This window comes from Podarcis filfolensis (genome assembly GCF_964270895.1).
Source record: "Podarcis filfolensis genome assembly, chromosome: 5".
NCBI lineage: Eukaryota > Metazoa > Chordata > Lepidosauria > Squamata > Lacertidae > Podarcis > Podarcis filfolensis.
Genome location: NC_139608.1, coordinates 19,767,670 through 19,783,478, shown reverse-complemented (window position 1 = coordinate 19,783,478; position 15,809 = coordinate 19,767,670). Strand labels below are relative to the sequence as shown.

The following is a 15,809-nucleotide window of genomic DNA, read 5'->3' as shown; positions in this document are numbered from 1 at the left end:
TTTCAGCACTGTTGAGAGATCACCATCCATCTGGAGGGTTAAGGCAAGTTCATGCGACGCAGCGTACCAGCTCCAAGAAAAGATTATATTGAAATCTATTGGCACCAGGTTGTGGTTCAGTGGGAGCCTAACAGCTGCTGGGAAGGGTTGAAGCCTGCATGCTTGATGCCAAGTGAATTGGAGTCTATTTTTGAACTCAACTTCCATATCCTGAAGGAATGGTTATCAAAAGGAAAGAGAGGTGATGAACAATACCCCAGGCAGCCGGTACGGAGAACAGGACCCTACTTTATTTATTCCATTGAAATGACTGGAATGTCTTACAAAATGGCTTGAAAGAGAAGGTCTGTTTGTGTAAGATGAATGTGAGTATTGCTAAAGGGTTTGGGGAGGGGGGGGAGAAGTGCTTTCAAATCATTTCTGCCTTTAATAATGGCCATTTGATTTCCCCTGAAACTGACGACAATAGCAATTGTAGGAGGCAACGTGTTTAAACTGTGCATGGACTCTTCCAGCCTCTTAGAATGGAACTTTTTGCTTGGCTTTGTTGCAAACTATGTCCACAGATATTCCAGCTCAGGGTCTGAACGGAAACTGAAGGCATGGGAACAAATAAAAGCCACAGCCCCATGAATGCATTTCAGATTTTTGCACTCTTTAATTGGATCTCGGTGGTACCTAATCTGAAAGAGAACACTTCTTTATTTTTAGAATTTCAAATGCCTAAAGTGGCCCAGCACAAAAATATACCCTGGTTAGCTTTCGCGGCTGCTTGAAAAGGCAGGAAGCAAATAGCAAAATTATGATTTAGTGCTATTCATAATCAATTATGCAGGCTTTGCAACTTTGACAGGCAGGAAAGCTGAAGCCTGCGGCTAGGCTAATTTAGAAGGGCAATTGCTAATTACGTATAGGGAAATAGTGTTAGAATTGGAAAATTTAAAAATTAGGTACAGTTTGAACAATATATGCAAGATTCATTTAGGGATAAATCCTACCTCCTTCTATTAAATGTGATTTTCTTGGCTGAATTGATCTGATCTATTACTCATGCTGTTTCTAAATACTGGGTATGCAAGAGGATTCTTAAACCCTTGGCTTTCAGGCTTTGGCTGGGTTATTTTGTGATCCAATAATTTTGGTACTGGAAATAATTGTGGGTCACACATTTTAAACTGGATTTATTTTGTACTTTATAAAAATGCCTTTAAGTAGCTTTCTTCCAGCTAGATTACATTCTACCACAGCTGCTGCTGCTATTATTATTATTATTATTATTATTATTATTAATCATCATCATCATCTTCACCATCATCGTCATCATAATAGAATTTAAATACCACCCTATACCCAGAGCTAGCTGGAGATATGAATGATGTAGCTTTAATTCAAAGTTGCTAACAGAGTTTTATCAGAGGAAATGTCCTAATGAATCAACTTGTGTGTATTTACATGAAATAATACCATTTGGATATGTGGCCTTTGAAATGCATGAAAACAAAGTTAGCTTCTATCAATTAGTCCAATTTCCATAGGAATAGGTGAAAAGGTTGATTACTTCCCCAACCCCTGGGGGGGGGGGAGCCCATCTTCGCATTGCAGCCTGTGAACCAAACATTAACATGAAGCCAAATTTTTCTGGATGCCAACGAAAAATATCCCCAAACCCCAGTTTTGGTGTTATGTACTGCTAGTTTTGGTGTTACGTACATTACACTGTTAAAATGATTCTGGATGCAGTTCAGTATCCCTAAAAGGAAGAAAGCCCCCATTGAATTGAATGGGGCTTGTATAGGATAGTGCTGTCCATGAAATAAAGTGAAGGCACTGTCCACATTCCTCTAAAGTTAGCCTTAATACTTATCTGTGCAAGGTAGCTTAGTAATATTATCCCCAAATTTCAAGTGTCTGGTTAAGGCTGGGAGAAGTGTGGGTCACCTAAGGCTGCCTACCGTATAGCAAAGGGAATAAATTTGAAGCATGGGCTTCCTATTTAGTGTCCCACACCCTATTATGTTATGCTAGTTTTCAAGTCATGAGTTGTAAAGCTCATTTATGCAAACCACAGTTTCCAATGCAAGCAATTCAGTCTTGTACTGAAAAGGGAGGTTGCCCATCAGCCTTTGTGGTGAGAAGCTGCTGTAAAGAATTGTTGTGATGGAGCTGGCTTTCCTACATCAATTTTTTTCTTTCTTGTTCACTTCCCAAATTCATGAATAGCAGAGGCACATAAGCTTCCTCCTCGTGACCCATAATTACCGCTGCATTTTGCAATAAGATAAGAGCTTGCTTCACAAACCTATTCCCATCCATAGGGGCTAAATTTATGGAGAGCAGGACCACTTCTCGTGGCCACCCCCCTGATGTCATGCCCTCTGCTGGCATTGCCCTTATGGTTGCATATTCATTGAGGACATCTGGAAGGCACTCCTGGAAGAAGTGGACCATTTAGATCCCTTCCAGTCGGAATTCAGGCCTCATGATGGGACTGAAACTGCCTTGCTCACACTGGTTGATGATCTTCAGCAGGCTAGGGACAAAGGTGAGAGTTGTTTCCTAGTTCTGCTGGATCTCTCTGTGGCTTTTGAGACCATCAACCATAACATCCTTCTGGACCGTCTAGAGGGGCTGGGAGCTGGGGGCACTGTTATACAGCGGTTCAACTCCTTCCTCCTGGGCCGTGTTCAGAAAGTGGTGGTGGGGGATGAGTGTTCAGACCCCTGGGCTCTCACTTGTGGGGTGTCTCAGGGTTCTGTCCTCTCCCCCATGCTTTTTAACATCTACATGCAGCTGCTGGGAGAGATCATCAGGGGGTTTAAGCTGGGTGTTCATCAGTATGCAGATGATACCCAGCTCTACCTCTCTTTCAAATCAGAACCAGTGAAGGCAGTGAAGGTCCTGCGTGAGTGTCTGGAGGCGGTTGGAGGATGGATGGCGGCTAACAGATTGAAGTTGAATCCTGACAAGACAGAAGTTCTGTTTTGGGGGGACAGGAGGCGGGCAGGTATGGAGGACTCCCTAATCCTGAAGGACCAGGTGCACAGCCAGGGAGTCATTTTGGACTCACAGCTGTCCATGGAGGTGCAGGTCAATTCTGTGTCCAGGGCAACTGTTTATCAGCTCCATCTGGTATGCAGGCTGAGACCCTACCTGCCCACAGACTGTCTCACCAAAGTGGTGCATGCTCCAGTCATCTCTCGCTTGGACTACTGCAATGCGCTCTATGTGGGGAACACCTTTGAAAGTGACCCGGAAACTACAACTAATCCAGAATGCGGCAGCTAGACTGGTGACTGGGAGCGGCCGCTGAGACCACATAACACTGGTTGAAAGACCTACATTGGCTCCCAGTATGTTTCCAAGCACAATTCAAAGTGTTGGTGCTGACCTTTAAAGCCCTAAACGGCCTCGGTCCAGTATACCTGAAGGAGCGTCTCCAGCCCCATCATTCTACCTGAACACTGAGGTCCAGTGCCAAGGGCCTTCTGGCGGTTCCCTCACTGCGAGAAGCCAAGTTACAGGGAACCAGGCAGAGGGCATTCTCGGTAGTGGCACCCACCCTATGGAACGCCCTCCCACCAGATGTCAAAGAGAAAAACAACTTCCGGACTTTTAGAAGACATCTGAAGGCAGCCCTGTTTAGGGAAGCTTTTAATGTTTAATAGACTATTGCATTTTAATATTCTGTTGGAAGCTGCCCAGATTGGCTGGGGAAACCCAGCCAGATGGACGGGGTATAAATAATAAATTATTATTATATTATCATTTAAAAAGGGCCCGTGTACGCGTAATTGTGTCCACGTAGGCTTCCACTCAGTTGAGGAGCTGGATCGTGCAGGATTTTTGGTCACATGGAAGGAAGCCTATACAGTGTGGTACCTCGGGTTAAGTACTTAATTCGTTCTGAAGTCTGTTCTTAACCTGAAACTGTTCTTAACCTGAAGCACCACTTTAGCTAATGGGGCCTCCTGCTGCCGCCACGCTGCCGGAGCACAATTTCTATTCTCATCCTGAAGCAAAGTTCTTAACCTGAGTTAATATTTCTGGGTTAGCGGAGTCTGTAACCTGAAGTGTATGTAACCTGAGGTACCACTGTGCTACAGCTTTTCAGATGCCCACACTGAATATGTGAACATAGGAAGAGAAGGTTGCAGTGCTGGAGAGGCATCTAGAAAGCATGATCCTCCTCCTCCGCTACACATTTAGCACTATGAATAGAGGGAAATTTGTGAAGAAGTTAAGCTATAGGGCTGTTCTGAGGATAATGTAGGGTGGCTGAGAGCCATGTATGCCACTTTAAGCATAATGGTGGAAAGCCTATGGTAGACCAGGGCTGGCATCTTTCAGCGATGAGGACCAGCAATGAGAATCCTAGTCAAAGAACCACCCGAATCTGTCACAGGAAGCAATTGCTTTTGAATGTCTAGTTTTTTATTTATTTTTTAGAAGCACTTATACATCACTCAATCAAAGTAGTGTATGTAATACACTATAGATGAAAACACTGCTAATATCCACAAATCATTCACTCTAACCTTCTCAAATGCTTCTCTTCTCCAAACATCCATTCAATAAGCCGGGATTGCCAACCTTTTTGGGTCTGTTTTTGAAAACCGAAAATGTTCTTCCAAGCATAATTTCAGTGGGGGGAGGGGACCCTGCGAATGCCTAAAATGTCAGCTATGGGTGCATGTGCACCGATGAGCACCATGATGGCAATTCCTGAGAAAGTTGTCTGTCTGTGACATAATTTGCTGTGTGTGAGAGTGTGCACGAAACACGTTTGCACATATGTAAATTTATACAGATTACATCTCACTTGCAGATTCTTTCCTCTCAGTGCAATACTCATTCCTATGATGGAGCGATAGATAGCAGTGTGATCTTAACCCTCACTACTCATATGTAAATCCTGTTTAATTCAATGGGACTTACTCCCAAGTAAAAGGTGTTGTCAAGACTCCAGCCTTAATGCTTTCACTTTCCTTTTTACTGTTACTTGGTGCAGGCAAAATGATACAGACGAACGTCTGGGAGACATTATACAATGAGCCAAGAACGAAAAGGAAGCAGACTTTAAAACTGCCCTTTTCTAAATTAGATCTGTAGGCAGCTATCATTGTCAGTCTGTGTCTCTGTCTTTGGTAATATGATCTAGGGAAATCAAAGGAACAATATAATGTGTGTCACATTTCATGCATTTGGAGGCTTCTCATATATATATATATATATATATATATATATATATATATATGCATATATATATATATATATATATATATATATATACGCACACACACACACACCCTGCCATTCAAGATTTCCTTGCATCCCTCACTCATAACTCAGAAGAAGACTCCAGAGTTTTAGATATGTTGTACTCTAGGGAAAATGATAATTTATATTTTATTGTGTGCAAAGATAACATTTGCATAAATTCTTTTGTGTTGTGAGATGTGCTAATACTGCCAAGATGGCTACATTTTTCCTGGCTACGCTTCCCACTTATCCTGTGGGGTACTGCGGAGAGTAGTAGCTCAAACAGTCATCTCAGCAGCAAAGCCATCTGCAACAGTGGCACTTTGCTGGGACTAAGAACAACTGTTTACAAACCATCTGAAGGATCATACGAAGTTGCCTTATACTGAGTCAGACTACTGACCCATCTTAGCACAGTGTTGTGTAACAGTGGCCAAGAGTGATGGACAAGGACTGAGGAGATCCCAGACAAAATGAAAGCGAGTAAGGTGCCGTGCCAGACTAGACCTGGCAGACCAGAGTTCAAATACCTACTCAGCAGTGAGTGACCTTGGGCCTGTCACTATCTCTCAGCCTATCCTACCCACAGAGTTGTTATGAGAGGTGTGCATGCCACGTTGAGCTCCTTGGACAAAAGGTGGGATATAAATTATCAATAATAAATCATCATCATCAACCATTCCGCCATGAATCTCACTGGGTGATCCTGGTCACTATCTTTCAGCCTAAGCTACCTCACAAGGTAGTTGTGAGGATAAAATGAGGAGGAGGCAAAGAAGAAGAAGAAGAAGAGGAGGAGGAGGAGGAGGAGGAGGAGGAGGAGGAGTTTGGATTTGATATCCTGCTTTATCACTACCCAAAGGAGTCTCAAAGCGGCTAACATTCTCCTTTCCCTTCCTCCCCCACAACAAACACTCTGTGAGGTGAGTGGGGCTGAGAGACTTCAGAGAAGTGTGACTAGCCCAAGGTCACCCAGCAGCTGCATGTGGAGGAACGGGGACTTGAACCTGGTTCACCAGATTACGAGTCCACCACTCTTAACCACTACACCACACTGGCTCTCAAGAAGAAGAGTTTCGATTTGATATCCCGCTTTATCACTACCCTAAGGAGTCTCAAAGCGGCTAACATTCTCTTTTCCCTTCCTCCCCCACAACAAACACTCTGTGAGGTGAGTGGGGCTGAGAGACTTCAAAGAAGTGTGACTAGCCCAAGGTCACCCAGCAGCTGCATAAGGAGGAGCGGGGAATCGAACCCGGTTCACCAGATTACAAGACTACCGCTCTTAACCACTACACCACACTGGCGAATCATGCATACCACTTTAGACACATTCTCCAGAGTCTCAAGCAGAGCTCTTTCCCATCCCTTGGAACTGGGACCCACTGGATGTCTTCCATCTCTATCTCTGGCTTTTTCGCTCTCTCCATGTAGAATATCATCTTCCCCCAGTGGTGTATGTGATGTTGATCTATACATCTTCTGGTCACGTGAGCCTGAGAAACTCAACCATGCCCCTTCTCATGTAGGCAGTCCCCCAGAAGCATGTCCAACGAGTGCGTTCTCTCTTCCTGGCTGGGCCAGACAAAGACACACACACATACACATACACACCCTATTTTCAGAGATAGGAAGATGCAGTCTTTTGTCGATCTGAACTGACTTCTTAACAGCAGTGAGAAGCAATGGAGTTCATAGAGCTAAAATTCCCAGTGCCCTTAACTGACTACGGTTCCCATAAACCTTTGGGGAAGTGCATGTCCTTTAAATTTATGGTGTGTACACAGATCTATTAAAATAATAATAATCCCACACCTCTGAAGTATAGGAACATTGACACACTGCTCTCAAATGCCTAATTATTGTTTAATTTTTCTTTAGAAGGATTTATAAACCACTTGATCCACGAGCCCTTTAAGCAGAGTACATAATTATAGTCCATCTAAAATCCACCAAACTAATGTGCGTGCACACACACACGCAAGATAATTATCAGTAGAGCACAGATTAAATCAGTAAAACATTTAAAACAAATCTAGATAACTAAATTATAGTTCTGGGTAGATGTGCTGAAATAATAAATAAAAAGCTTCCAGCAGATCTCTAAAACAATATAGTGAGGTTGCCTACCTAATGTCAAAAGGCAGCAAATTCCAAAGCACAAGTGATGACAGGCTAAAAGATTGACACCACACAAATGCAGACTGAACATTATGTGGCACTTGTAAAAGTTTCAGTTCCTCAGAGCGAAGGATGTAGGACGGTAGGACTTTCCTAGCATACGGTTTAATAAATAAAATGTCTTCGAAGATTGCATGTGTGTAGGTCAGGGCCAGACCTTGAGTGTTTTGGCACTGTAAATAAAACATTAAGTTGGTACAGAAGACTCTCTCCAGTCCCCAAATACACACAGAGAGTTTTCAAGGAACTGCTCATAACTCCTGTTTCGTCTGTTGATCAGATTTATGGGGCGAGAGCAAACATGAGTTTTGTCCTACCCCATCCCAGCAAATTTTGAAACCAGACACTTCTGCTCTTGGCATCTGTCTGCTTCCTGCTGCCCAGCTCCCGCTGCCAACCTCTGTTATATCTAAAGCAGGGATCCTTAACCTGCGGCCCTCCAGATGTTTTGACCTACAACTTCCATGATCCCTAGCTAACAGGACCAGTGGTCAGGGATGGTGGGAATTGTAGGGCTGAAGGCTGGAGATGCCTGATCTCAAGCTTCCACTTGAAATAACACTCAGAATCCATGTGCGCCATTCACCGGGACTTCATTTCCCTCGAAAGTGTTGCTTTCGAGCCTGTTATAGATAAAATCATCACATCCACTTTGGGTTATGACATGCACATATTATTTAAACTCTGGTGAAATAAGGAAAAGCAGTTCGAGGAGGTTGCATTTTGAGTGGAAGGGTGCTTAATTTTTTCACTACTAACCGTTTACACTTCATCTTTCCCCCCCTCCCCCCCAACTTTTCCCGCTTGTGAGATTTTAGATGTGTTTACTCCTGCAAACGTGCCCTTACACATGTAATACCTTGTTAAGCCTTTTGCATCATCCTATCCCGTAGACTAGCACATTTCCTTAGTACTGTTACATATCACTCCAATCTCCAAGCGGTACAAGATTTCAGGGGTATCTGGCACACTTATGTTTCCTTTTGGAACATAAAGGCTCCAACATATTAAAGGCAAAAACCAGAACATCATCTTCTGCTACGCCATCTTCCATTTTTTTTCTCACGAGTGGATGGCAGCCATTTTGGGCACCATGATCTCGTGCGATTTTGTGTTGCGATTTCCCCCTGAAAAAGCACTTTTTCAGGCACAGGGTGCCGTGTGAGAGCTTGGCCTTGGAAAAAAAACACTTTTGGGGGGGGTGGAGATCATGGTGTGAAATCACATGAGATCACAGCACCCGAAATGGCCATCGTTTCTCTCACGAGAAAAAATGGGCTGTCCAGTTTTTCCAGAGCACTTGCTAGGTATGTGATATATGATTTATTTACACATATATACAACCTGAACCTAGATGAAGAGAGTGCAGAGCATTCACATCCTAAGAGGGTTCTGTTCCTTCCATTGTTGCAGCCTCAAATTCCAAGAGACCCCAATCATTGTTCTGACCTTCTTTGCAGCCTAAAACAGACTGCCTTCTGCTCTGCCCCATTCTCCAGCTTGCAGAACTGACACTTTCCCCCTGTTTGCCTACCTCATTGCCCAATGCAATTCTGCCACCGCCCCCCTGAAACTCTGACCTTTTGTCTCTGCTAACTATCACCTCAGAGAGGGGCTTTCCCCATTTTGTGTCTGGCCCAGAGACTCTCTTTTAACGGCCTTCTTAATGGGTTAATGGATCGGCCATTCCAGTGATTACCTCTTGATGGTTCTTCTGTTAGGCGGTTTCCTGGACACAGAAAAACTGGTTTAAATTCCAGCCCCCACTAGACCCAAGAATTTAGTTGTTTGCTTAAATTCCAACCCTTTACTGAATCCAGATATTTTAGGGGAGTTTTGCCCCCCACCCAAACTTATAACATCATGTCCTCAGACTTTCAAAGTATTGTGAAAATGTAAGAAGCTTGGTGAGCGGAAGCAGCAGCATTTATGTGGTTTGAGGTTAGCAATTATCTCGGAGAATGATAAAGCAATTTTCTGGTGCGTCCTTGATATAGTTTCAGAAAAGCCTCAGGGATATATATTCATCTGGGTGCACTGGAGTTAACATGCATGAATCCCTATGCTTTGAGATAAAATTATAACCCTGCGGCAATTGACTAATTTTATTAAAAAAAGATCTTGCTGATGGGGCATCTAGTAAATGGTGTTGATATATTATTCAGGCAGAGTAATGACTGGATACTGAGTTAGAGACACTCGTGCTATGAGGGCTTGTGAGGCTGTGTAAGGGTTTGTGTTGTTTATATATTTATTTTATCATTTTCGTTATTTTGGAGGGTATTGTTTTCGTTACCTGTTCTTCCTTCATTTTCAGAACACGTCGCCTTTTCAGAAAGGCCTGTGCAGTGCGTAACATCTAAAATGACAGCATTGTGTGTGGTTAAAAATGATTTGGGAGTCACATACTTCACATACTAGTTTTCTCAGAAACACTGCCAGGTCTGAGGGGAGAGGCTGGTGAGGTGGGGTTGCCCGGCTCCTTTTGTCACTGCTCTGGAGCTCACACACCCCAAAGGTAGCATCTGATTGGCTGAGCTCGCTGCCACTCATCCTAGGGTGGCAATGATTGAAATTAAAATGTTGCTGTTGTTGTTTAGTCGTTTAGTCGCGTCCGACTCTTCATGACCCCATGGACCAGAGCACGCCAGGCACTTCTTGTCTTCCACTGCCTCCTGCAGTTTAGTCAAACTCATGCTGGTAGCTTCGAGAACACTATCCAACCATCTCGTCCTCTGTCGTCCACTTCTTCTTGTGCCTCCATCTTTCCCAGGATCAGGGTCTTTTCCAGGGAGTCTTCTCTTCTCATGAGGTGGCCAGAGTACTGGAGCCTCAACTTTACGACCTGTCCTTCCAGTGAGCACTCAGGGCTGATTTCCTTCAGAATGGATAGGTTTAATCTTGCTGCAGTTCATGGGACTCTCAAGAGTCTCCTCCAGCACCATATTCAAAAGCATCAATTCTTCGGCAATCAGCCTTCTTTATCGTCCACCTCTTACTTCCATACATCACTACTGAGAAAACCATAGCTTTAACTATACGGACCTTTGTTGGCAAGGTGATGTCTCTGCTTTTTAAGATGCTGTCTAGGTAGGTAATAGCGGGCAACTGAAGGCAGAATTAACCAGTGTGACACTTCACTTTCTAACATGCTGCTACTTGTTGGCTCTCCATTCTCTCTGTTAGGTGCGGGACCCCGCACCCACCCAGGCTGTATGGTATAGACCTTGGACTTTGACCATATAACTCACTCTTAAGAGCACCACTAAATACTGGTTTGTTGGGGGAGCTATGGCTGCTTAGCATTGCAGGAAGTGCACTCTGCACATGGAATTCTCCTCCCACGACCTCACAAAACAGCTTCTGAGGTTTAACCCCAGCTCCAGTCAACCACAAACAGAGCAGAATTCAAAAGGCCAAGTTGACCTGAAGAATTCCCTCGTCCGCCCCCCAAGTATTTTTGTGTGTAGACTATTCACACAAATTGTACATGGCGTACATAATTGTACACGGGTGCCAGCAGGTAATGGTTCGCTGTTCTTAATTAGCCAGGCATAACCATAGTAACACCATTACTGTATTCTGTGCTACTGCACTTTCTTGTGGGCTTCGCCAACCTCTCTAACCTGTCGCAGAGCCGTCTTCTGTAAATCCATGTAGATCTGATATCCTGTGTCAAGTCAATAGTCAAATGGGCCCGCTGATAGTACTTCAGGTCAAGCTGTCAAAGTTATTTGAAGATAGGGCTGCCAAGCTAAAGCTTTATCCTGCTTTCAGTATATAAATACATCCAGCCTGACTGGGGAAAGTGGTTCACTGTGTTGTTCATCATGATGGGATGTCTGGGCCAAGGAACTATCTATCATTACATTTGTATCTCTCCTTTCCTCCATAGTTCTCTCCTTCTCCATTTTATCCTCACAACCACCCTGTAAAGCAGGCATAGGCAAACTCGGCCCTCCAGATGTTTTGGGACTACAACTCCCATCATCCCTAGCTAACAGGACCAGTGGTCAGGGATGATGGGAATTGTAGTCTCAAAACATCTGGAGGGCCAAGTTTGCCTATGCCCTCTGTAAAGGTAGCTTAGGCTTTGAGACACTAACTGGCCCAGGGTCACCCAGTGCACTTCATGGCTGAGTGGGGATTTGAACCCTGGTCTCCCAGGTCCAGCATTCTAACCACTGGAGCACATTGGTTCCCATACTATGCTACTCAATGCGATGGACCAATGTTCTGTTGCGAAGAAAGGTTGTTGTAAACAAAATCTGCCCTTCTTCCCTTATGGGGTATCCAAGAGCCTGTATAGAGTCCTTAAGTGGGTTCCCTATTGGTAGGAAAAAATAACAGAGGCCAACCAGAGAATATTGAGAAGCAAAGCAGCTAGTAAGCCTGATCTTTATTAAAGTTATTGCAACAGGGTGCTCCCCTCACATGCAGGAGGATGGAGGAGGACCCAGAACAAAGGTGTGCCTGCCTTTATATAAACATTTTAAATTCCCTGCCCTGGAGCTCAAGACCACCCCTCCATACATCATACATACATCACAGAAGGGGTGTAACTCAAGACCACCACCCCCAGAAACATCATACCTACATCACAGAAAAGGTGGTCTACAACAGAAATTTGAATGCTGTTGTTTTTCCTGTTTGCCAGGTTATCTGATAATGCCTTATCTGATTGCCTTTCCTGGTAGTCTGCCCATTCCTTTGAAATGTTGATTACTAAATTCCCATAACAAGGAAGGTTTTTTTCACCTCCTCCCTCCTTGCAGAGAAACATTTGGTCAGCTTAGGAGTCAAAATGGTTTCAGGACTGTCTTCCTGTGCTGCTTCAGACATGTGGTTTATATATTTATGTACGTGTTTGCTTGGTACATTTATGAACATTTATTATATATCTAAGACCTTTAAATTATTATTACAAGGTATGGACACGGATACTGTCGTTAGCTGCTCTGGCTGTTTTGAACATTTACATTTTCGTTCTAACCCATGACTAGACATTTTGTTTGCCAAGGTGACCTGGCTTAAGCATGGCTACGCTGTGGCTTTCTGTATAAACTGAGCAGTGCAATTAATCACCGGTTCCAGAGATCTTGTAACGCAAGTGAAACTGCTGTACTTAACATATTATTGGCTCATTGAGTCCAATCTCTTTAAATCAGGCAGCTCAGAGCATAATGTAAACACCAGGTAATGAACGAGATGGCAATAAGAGGCCCAAAGGATATGTTTGTGGGCATGCTCCAGTTGGTTTGCAGTTAACTGCCATTTCGTCTGTTGAGTGGCGCTCTGGGTTTCTTGCCCCTGCAGAATTAGATGCTTATGTCACCTAAACCATGCCAGCTAACAATCTCCAAACATGCCTGAAAAACGAATAAATGAGTTGTACAGGTGTTTGAGCAGTCCTTGCTGTGCCCGGTGTATTTTAGGATCCATAATCAGTGGTGGACCTACATTTTGGTGGCCCTGAAGTTTGAACTGTTATGGGAGCCCCTTCACAACCAGCAACGAGGTCTGGGTAACTGCTGTTATCTCCTTTACAACATCTGTGCCACTGACTCTCAAACTTAAGGATTGTTGAAATATTTCTACAGCAAAAAAAATTAATGAATTTGAGTCATGTGAGTCTACTAGACCCATTTTTTAAAAAAAAGCAACATGAAGTAAAGCGGCTTCTGGGGGCCCTCCAAAATGAGGGGCCCTGGAGCTTAAGCTTCATTACCGTATTTTTCGCTCTATAAGACACACCAGACCACAAGGCGCACCTAGTTTTTGGAGGAGGAAAACAAGTACAAAAAATATTCTGAATCTCAGAAGCCAGAACAGCATGAGGGATCGCTGCGCAGTGAAAGCAGCAATCCCTCTTGCTGTTCTGGCTTCTGTGATAGCTGCGCAGCCTGCATTTGCTCCATAAGATGCACACACATTTCACCTTACTTTTTAGGAGGGAAAAAGTGAGTCTTGTAGAGCAAAAAATACAGTAGTTTCATAGTGGATTCACCCCGTGCTTACTCAGAGTTAGGGGTGGGGGAAGAAATTTGATTCAGTTTTCTCTTAGCAGTGAACCTGCCTAATTTCCACTCTACAGTGTTGGAGGAAAAATAATAATTTGTTCTTTTGTCAGGAGGTCACAGGCTTCAATCAAAGACGACTTAACTCAATGAGGCTTACAAGGATTGTACTATAAATTTGTTAATAAACCTAACTGTTGAAACTGGGTCACTTTTACAAACATGCCCAGCTCGTGAGTCAGTGTGTGTGGCAGTTAAACAGAAGACTGGTGGTTTAAGCCCACCCAGGGGCTGCTATGGGCAGGATTCCTGCACTGCAGCAGGTTGGACTAGATGAACCCAGGGTACCTCCCAACCCTACAATTCTATGATTCTGTTACAGTCATACCTCGGGTTACAGATGCTTCAGGTTGCGCGTTTTCGGGTTACGGATGCGCCGAAACCTGGAAGTACCGGAACGGATTACTTCCGGGTTTCAGCGCTCGTGCATGCGCAGAAACACTAAATTGCACCAAATCACAATCCGTGCGTACGCAGACGCAGTGCTGTGGGTTGTGAACGTGCCTCCCGCATGGATCACATTTGCAACTCGAGTGTCCACTGTATTCAGAACCCAGTGCAGAACAAGCCACTTCAGAATAAATTTGTACAGTGGAAAGAGATGAACCTTCATTGCAATAGTATGTGGGGAGGATAAGAAATAGGGTGTCTCATGTATACAAGAGAATTCCTATTTTGCATTTACAAAATGATGGGAGCTATTAACTGGTGCAGCCTGTCCATTTCCAGTATTTTAAAATGTCTACTTGGGCTTTGGCAGAAAGAATACATGTGGTCTTTTGTTAAAATTCTGTCATTCCAATCAAGAGGCAGTTGTCACTGCATGTAGGGTCTTGCCATCCCATGAGGCAAGGTGGAGTGACTGCCTCATGAGATAGGATCCACCAAGGTAGTGGATCCCAATATCCATCTTTCTCCACCCACCCCCTTTGTCCCCTTTTTCCCTAGCGCCATGTTGGGGTCCACCTCAGGTGCCAAAATGCATGGGGCTGGCCTTGATAGCATGCATTGTTGACATGTATGAAGTGTTTCATTTCAGCAACTAAAAACTGGGTTGCAGAGATGTCATTGCTATGAATATATCTTTAGAGGAAAGGGAGTGACAGAAAAGAAAGTAATGTTTTTCAGCCAGTAAACATCTGGAGGCAGGTGCTACAGTTTTTCCACTTCCTTCTCAGGATTGTCTCTTTTACAAAATAAGTTACTCCTGTACCAGAAAACATGTTGAAGACTGATGTGAAAATGAACTTATCTGTCTTTGGAAAGAGAGATGCAGTCCCAGGAGCCATTTCCAGAGCTTTGCCAAGCATAGATCTTGTTTAAGGCCCTGTTGCATGAAAATTCATACCCTGCTTTGCCATATACCTGATTTTCTCACATGCATGATTCACAAGAACACACCCCAATCTCTACAAAGATTACAGGGAAGCAGTTCCTCCATAGTCATGTTTCTCATTCATGTTTACCTCTTAAGCTATGGCTCTGACATATTGTGAATGATGACTTCAGGCTGGCTATTAATGTAAAGCTGGATCAGTATATTTCACTTGTGAGTGTTTATTAAAGCATCTACTTCTGCTCATCTAGACGAAACAATTTTCCTACAAAGGAATGCAAATGTTGAAATCACACATGCCGGGCTGTGCTTTCCAAAATATGCAATCCGCCTACATTGCAGTTCAGGAGCTGTTGAAAGATGAGGCTTCAGCCTTGCAACAGCTGTGTAAAGTAAATAGATAAAGCTATCAAGAGCTGGATTAAATTTGTACTGATCCTTATATAATTGAAGTGCCACACGTTGAATGCTGATTATGAAGGCATTTCAAATAGAGCTGGTTTATTCAAGATGCTAGGCACTGCACTGCTGTCTGTAGGAAAGTGAATACTTTCTAGCCAGTACTTCACAAATACTTCTCTTCATATTTTTCGCCAGGACAGACCCTTGCTGCTTTCCCATCAATCCATATATTTTAAAAGAGGATTAGATGAATTTGTGGAGGATAAGGCTATACTAGTTTCTGGAAATTGCCAGTGGAAAGAATGCTGATGCGTTCGGGTTCAACTTGCAGGCTTCCAATACACATCTGCTTGGCCACTATGGGAGCAGGATTTTGGACTAGATAGGTCCAATCTAGCAGAGCTCTAGCCCCAAATAGCCCCAAATAACCTAGCAACTCTCCTGGTTATTTAATTTAACTAGCTTTAATTCCTCTCCTTGAATCTGAATTTTCTCAATCATTCAGTCTCCTCTGAAGTTGCTATGTCTGTCAATCTGTCTTTCTCTCCTTATCT

At 43.6% G+C, this 15,809-nt stretch overlaps 1 protein-coding gene across 6 annotated transcripts in view; it reads left to right on the top strand.

The window, feature by feature from the left end:
* The window catches only part of LOC310762364 (schwannomin-interacting protein 1), a 388,732-nt gene that overhangs the window by 253,300 nt on the left and 119,623 nt on the right, over positions 1-15,809 (top strand). Inside the window, exon 1 of one of the 6 annotated variants that reach the window (XM_083613316.1) lies at positions 92-267. The exons of 3 other annotated variants lie outside the window; for them this stretch is intronic. In XM_083613316.1, the coding sequence (XP_083469442.1) occupies positions 166-267 (102 nt within the window). In that variant the 5' untranslated portion in view covers positions 92-165. Of the gene's footprint in view, positions 1-91; positions 366-15,809 lie in introns of those variants that run through there. 2 more of the 6 variants (XM_083613321.1, XM_083613318.1) reach the window with 2 other exon arrangements.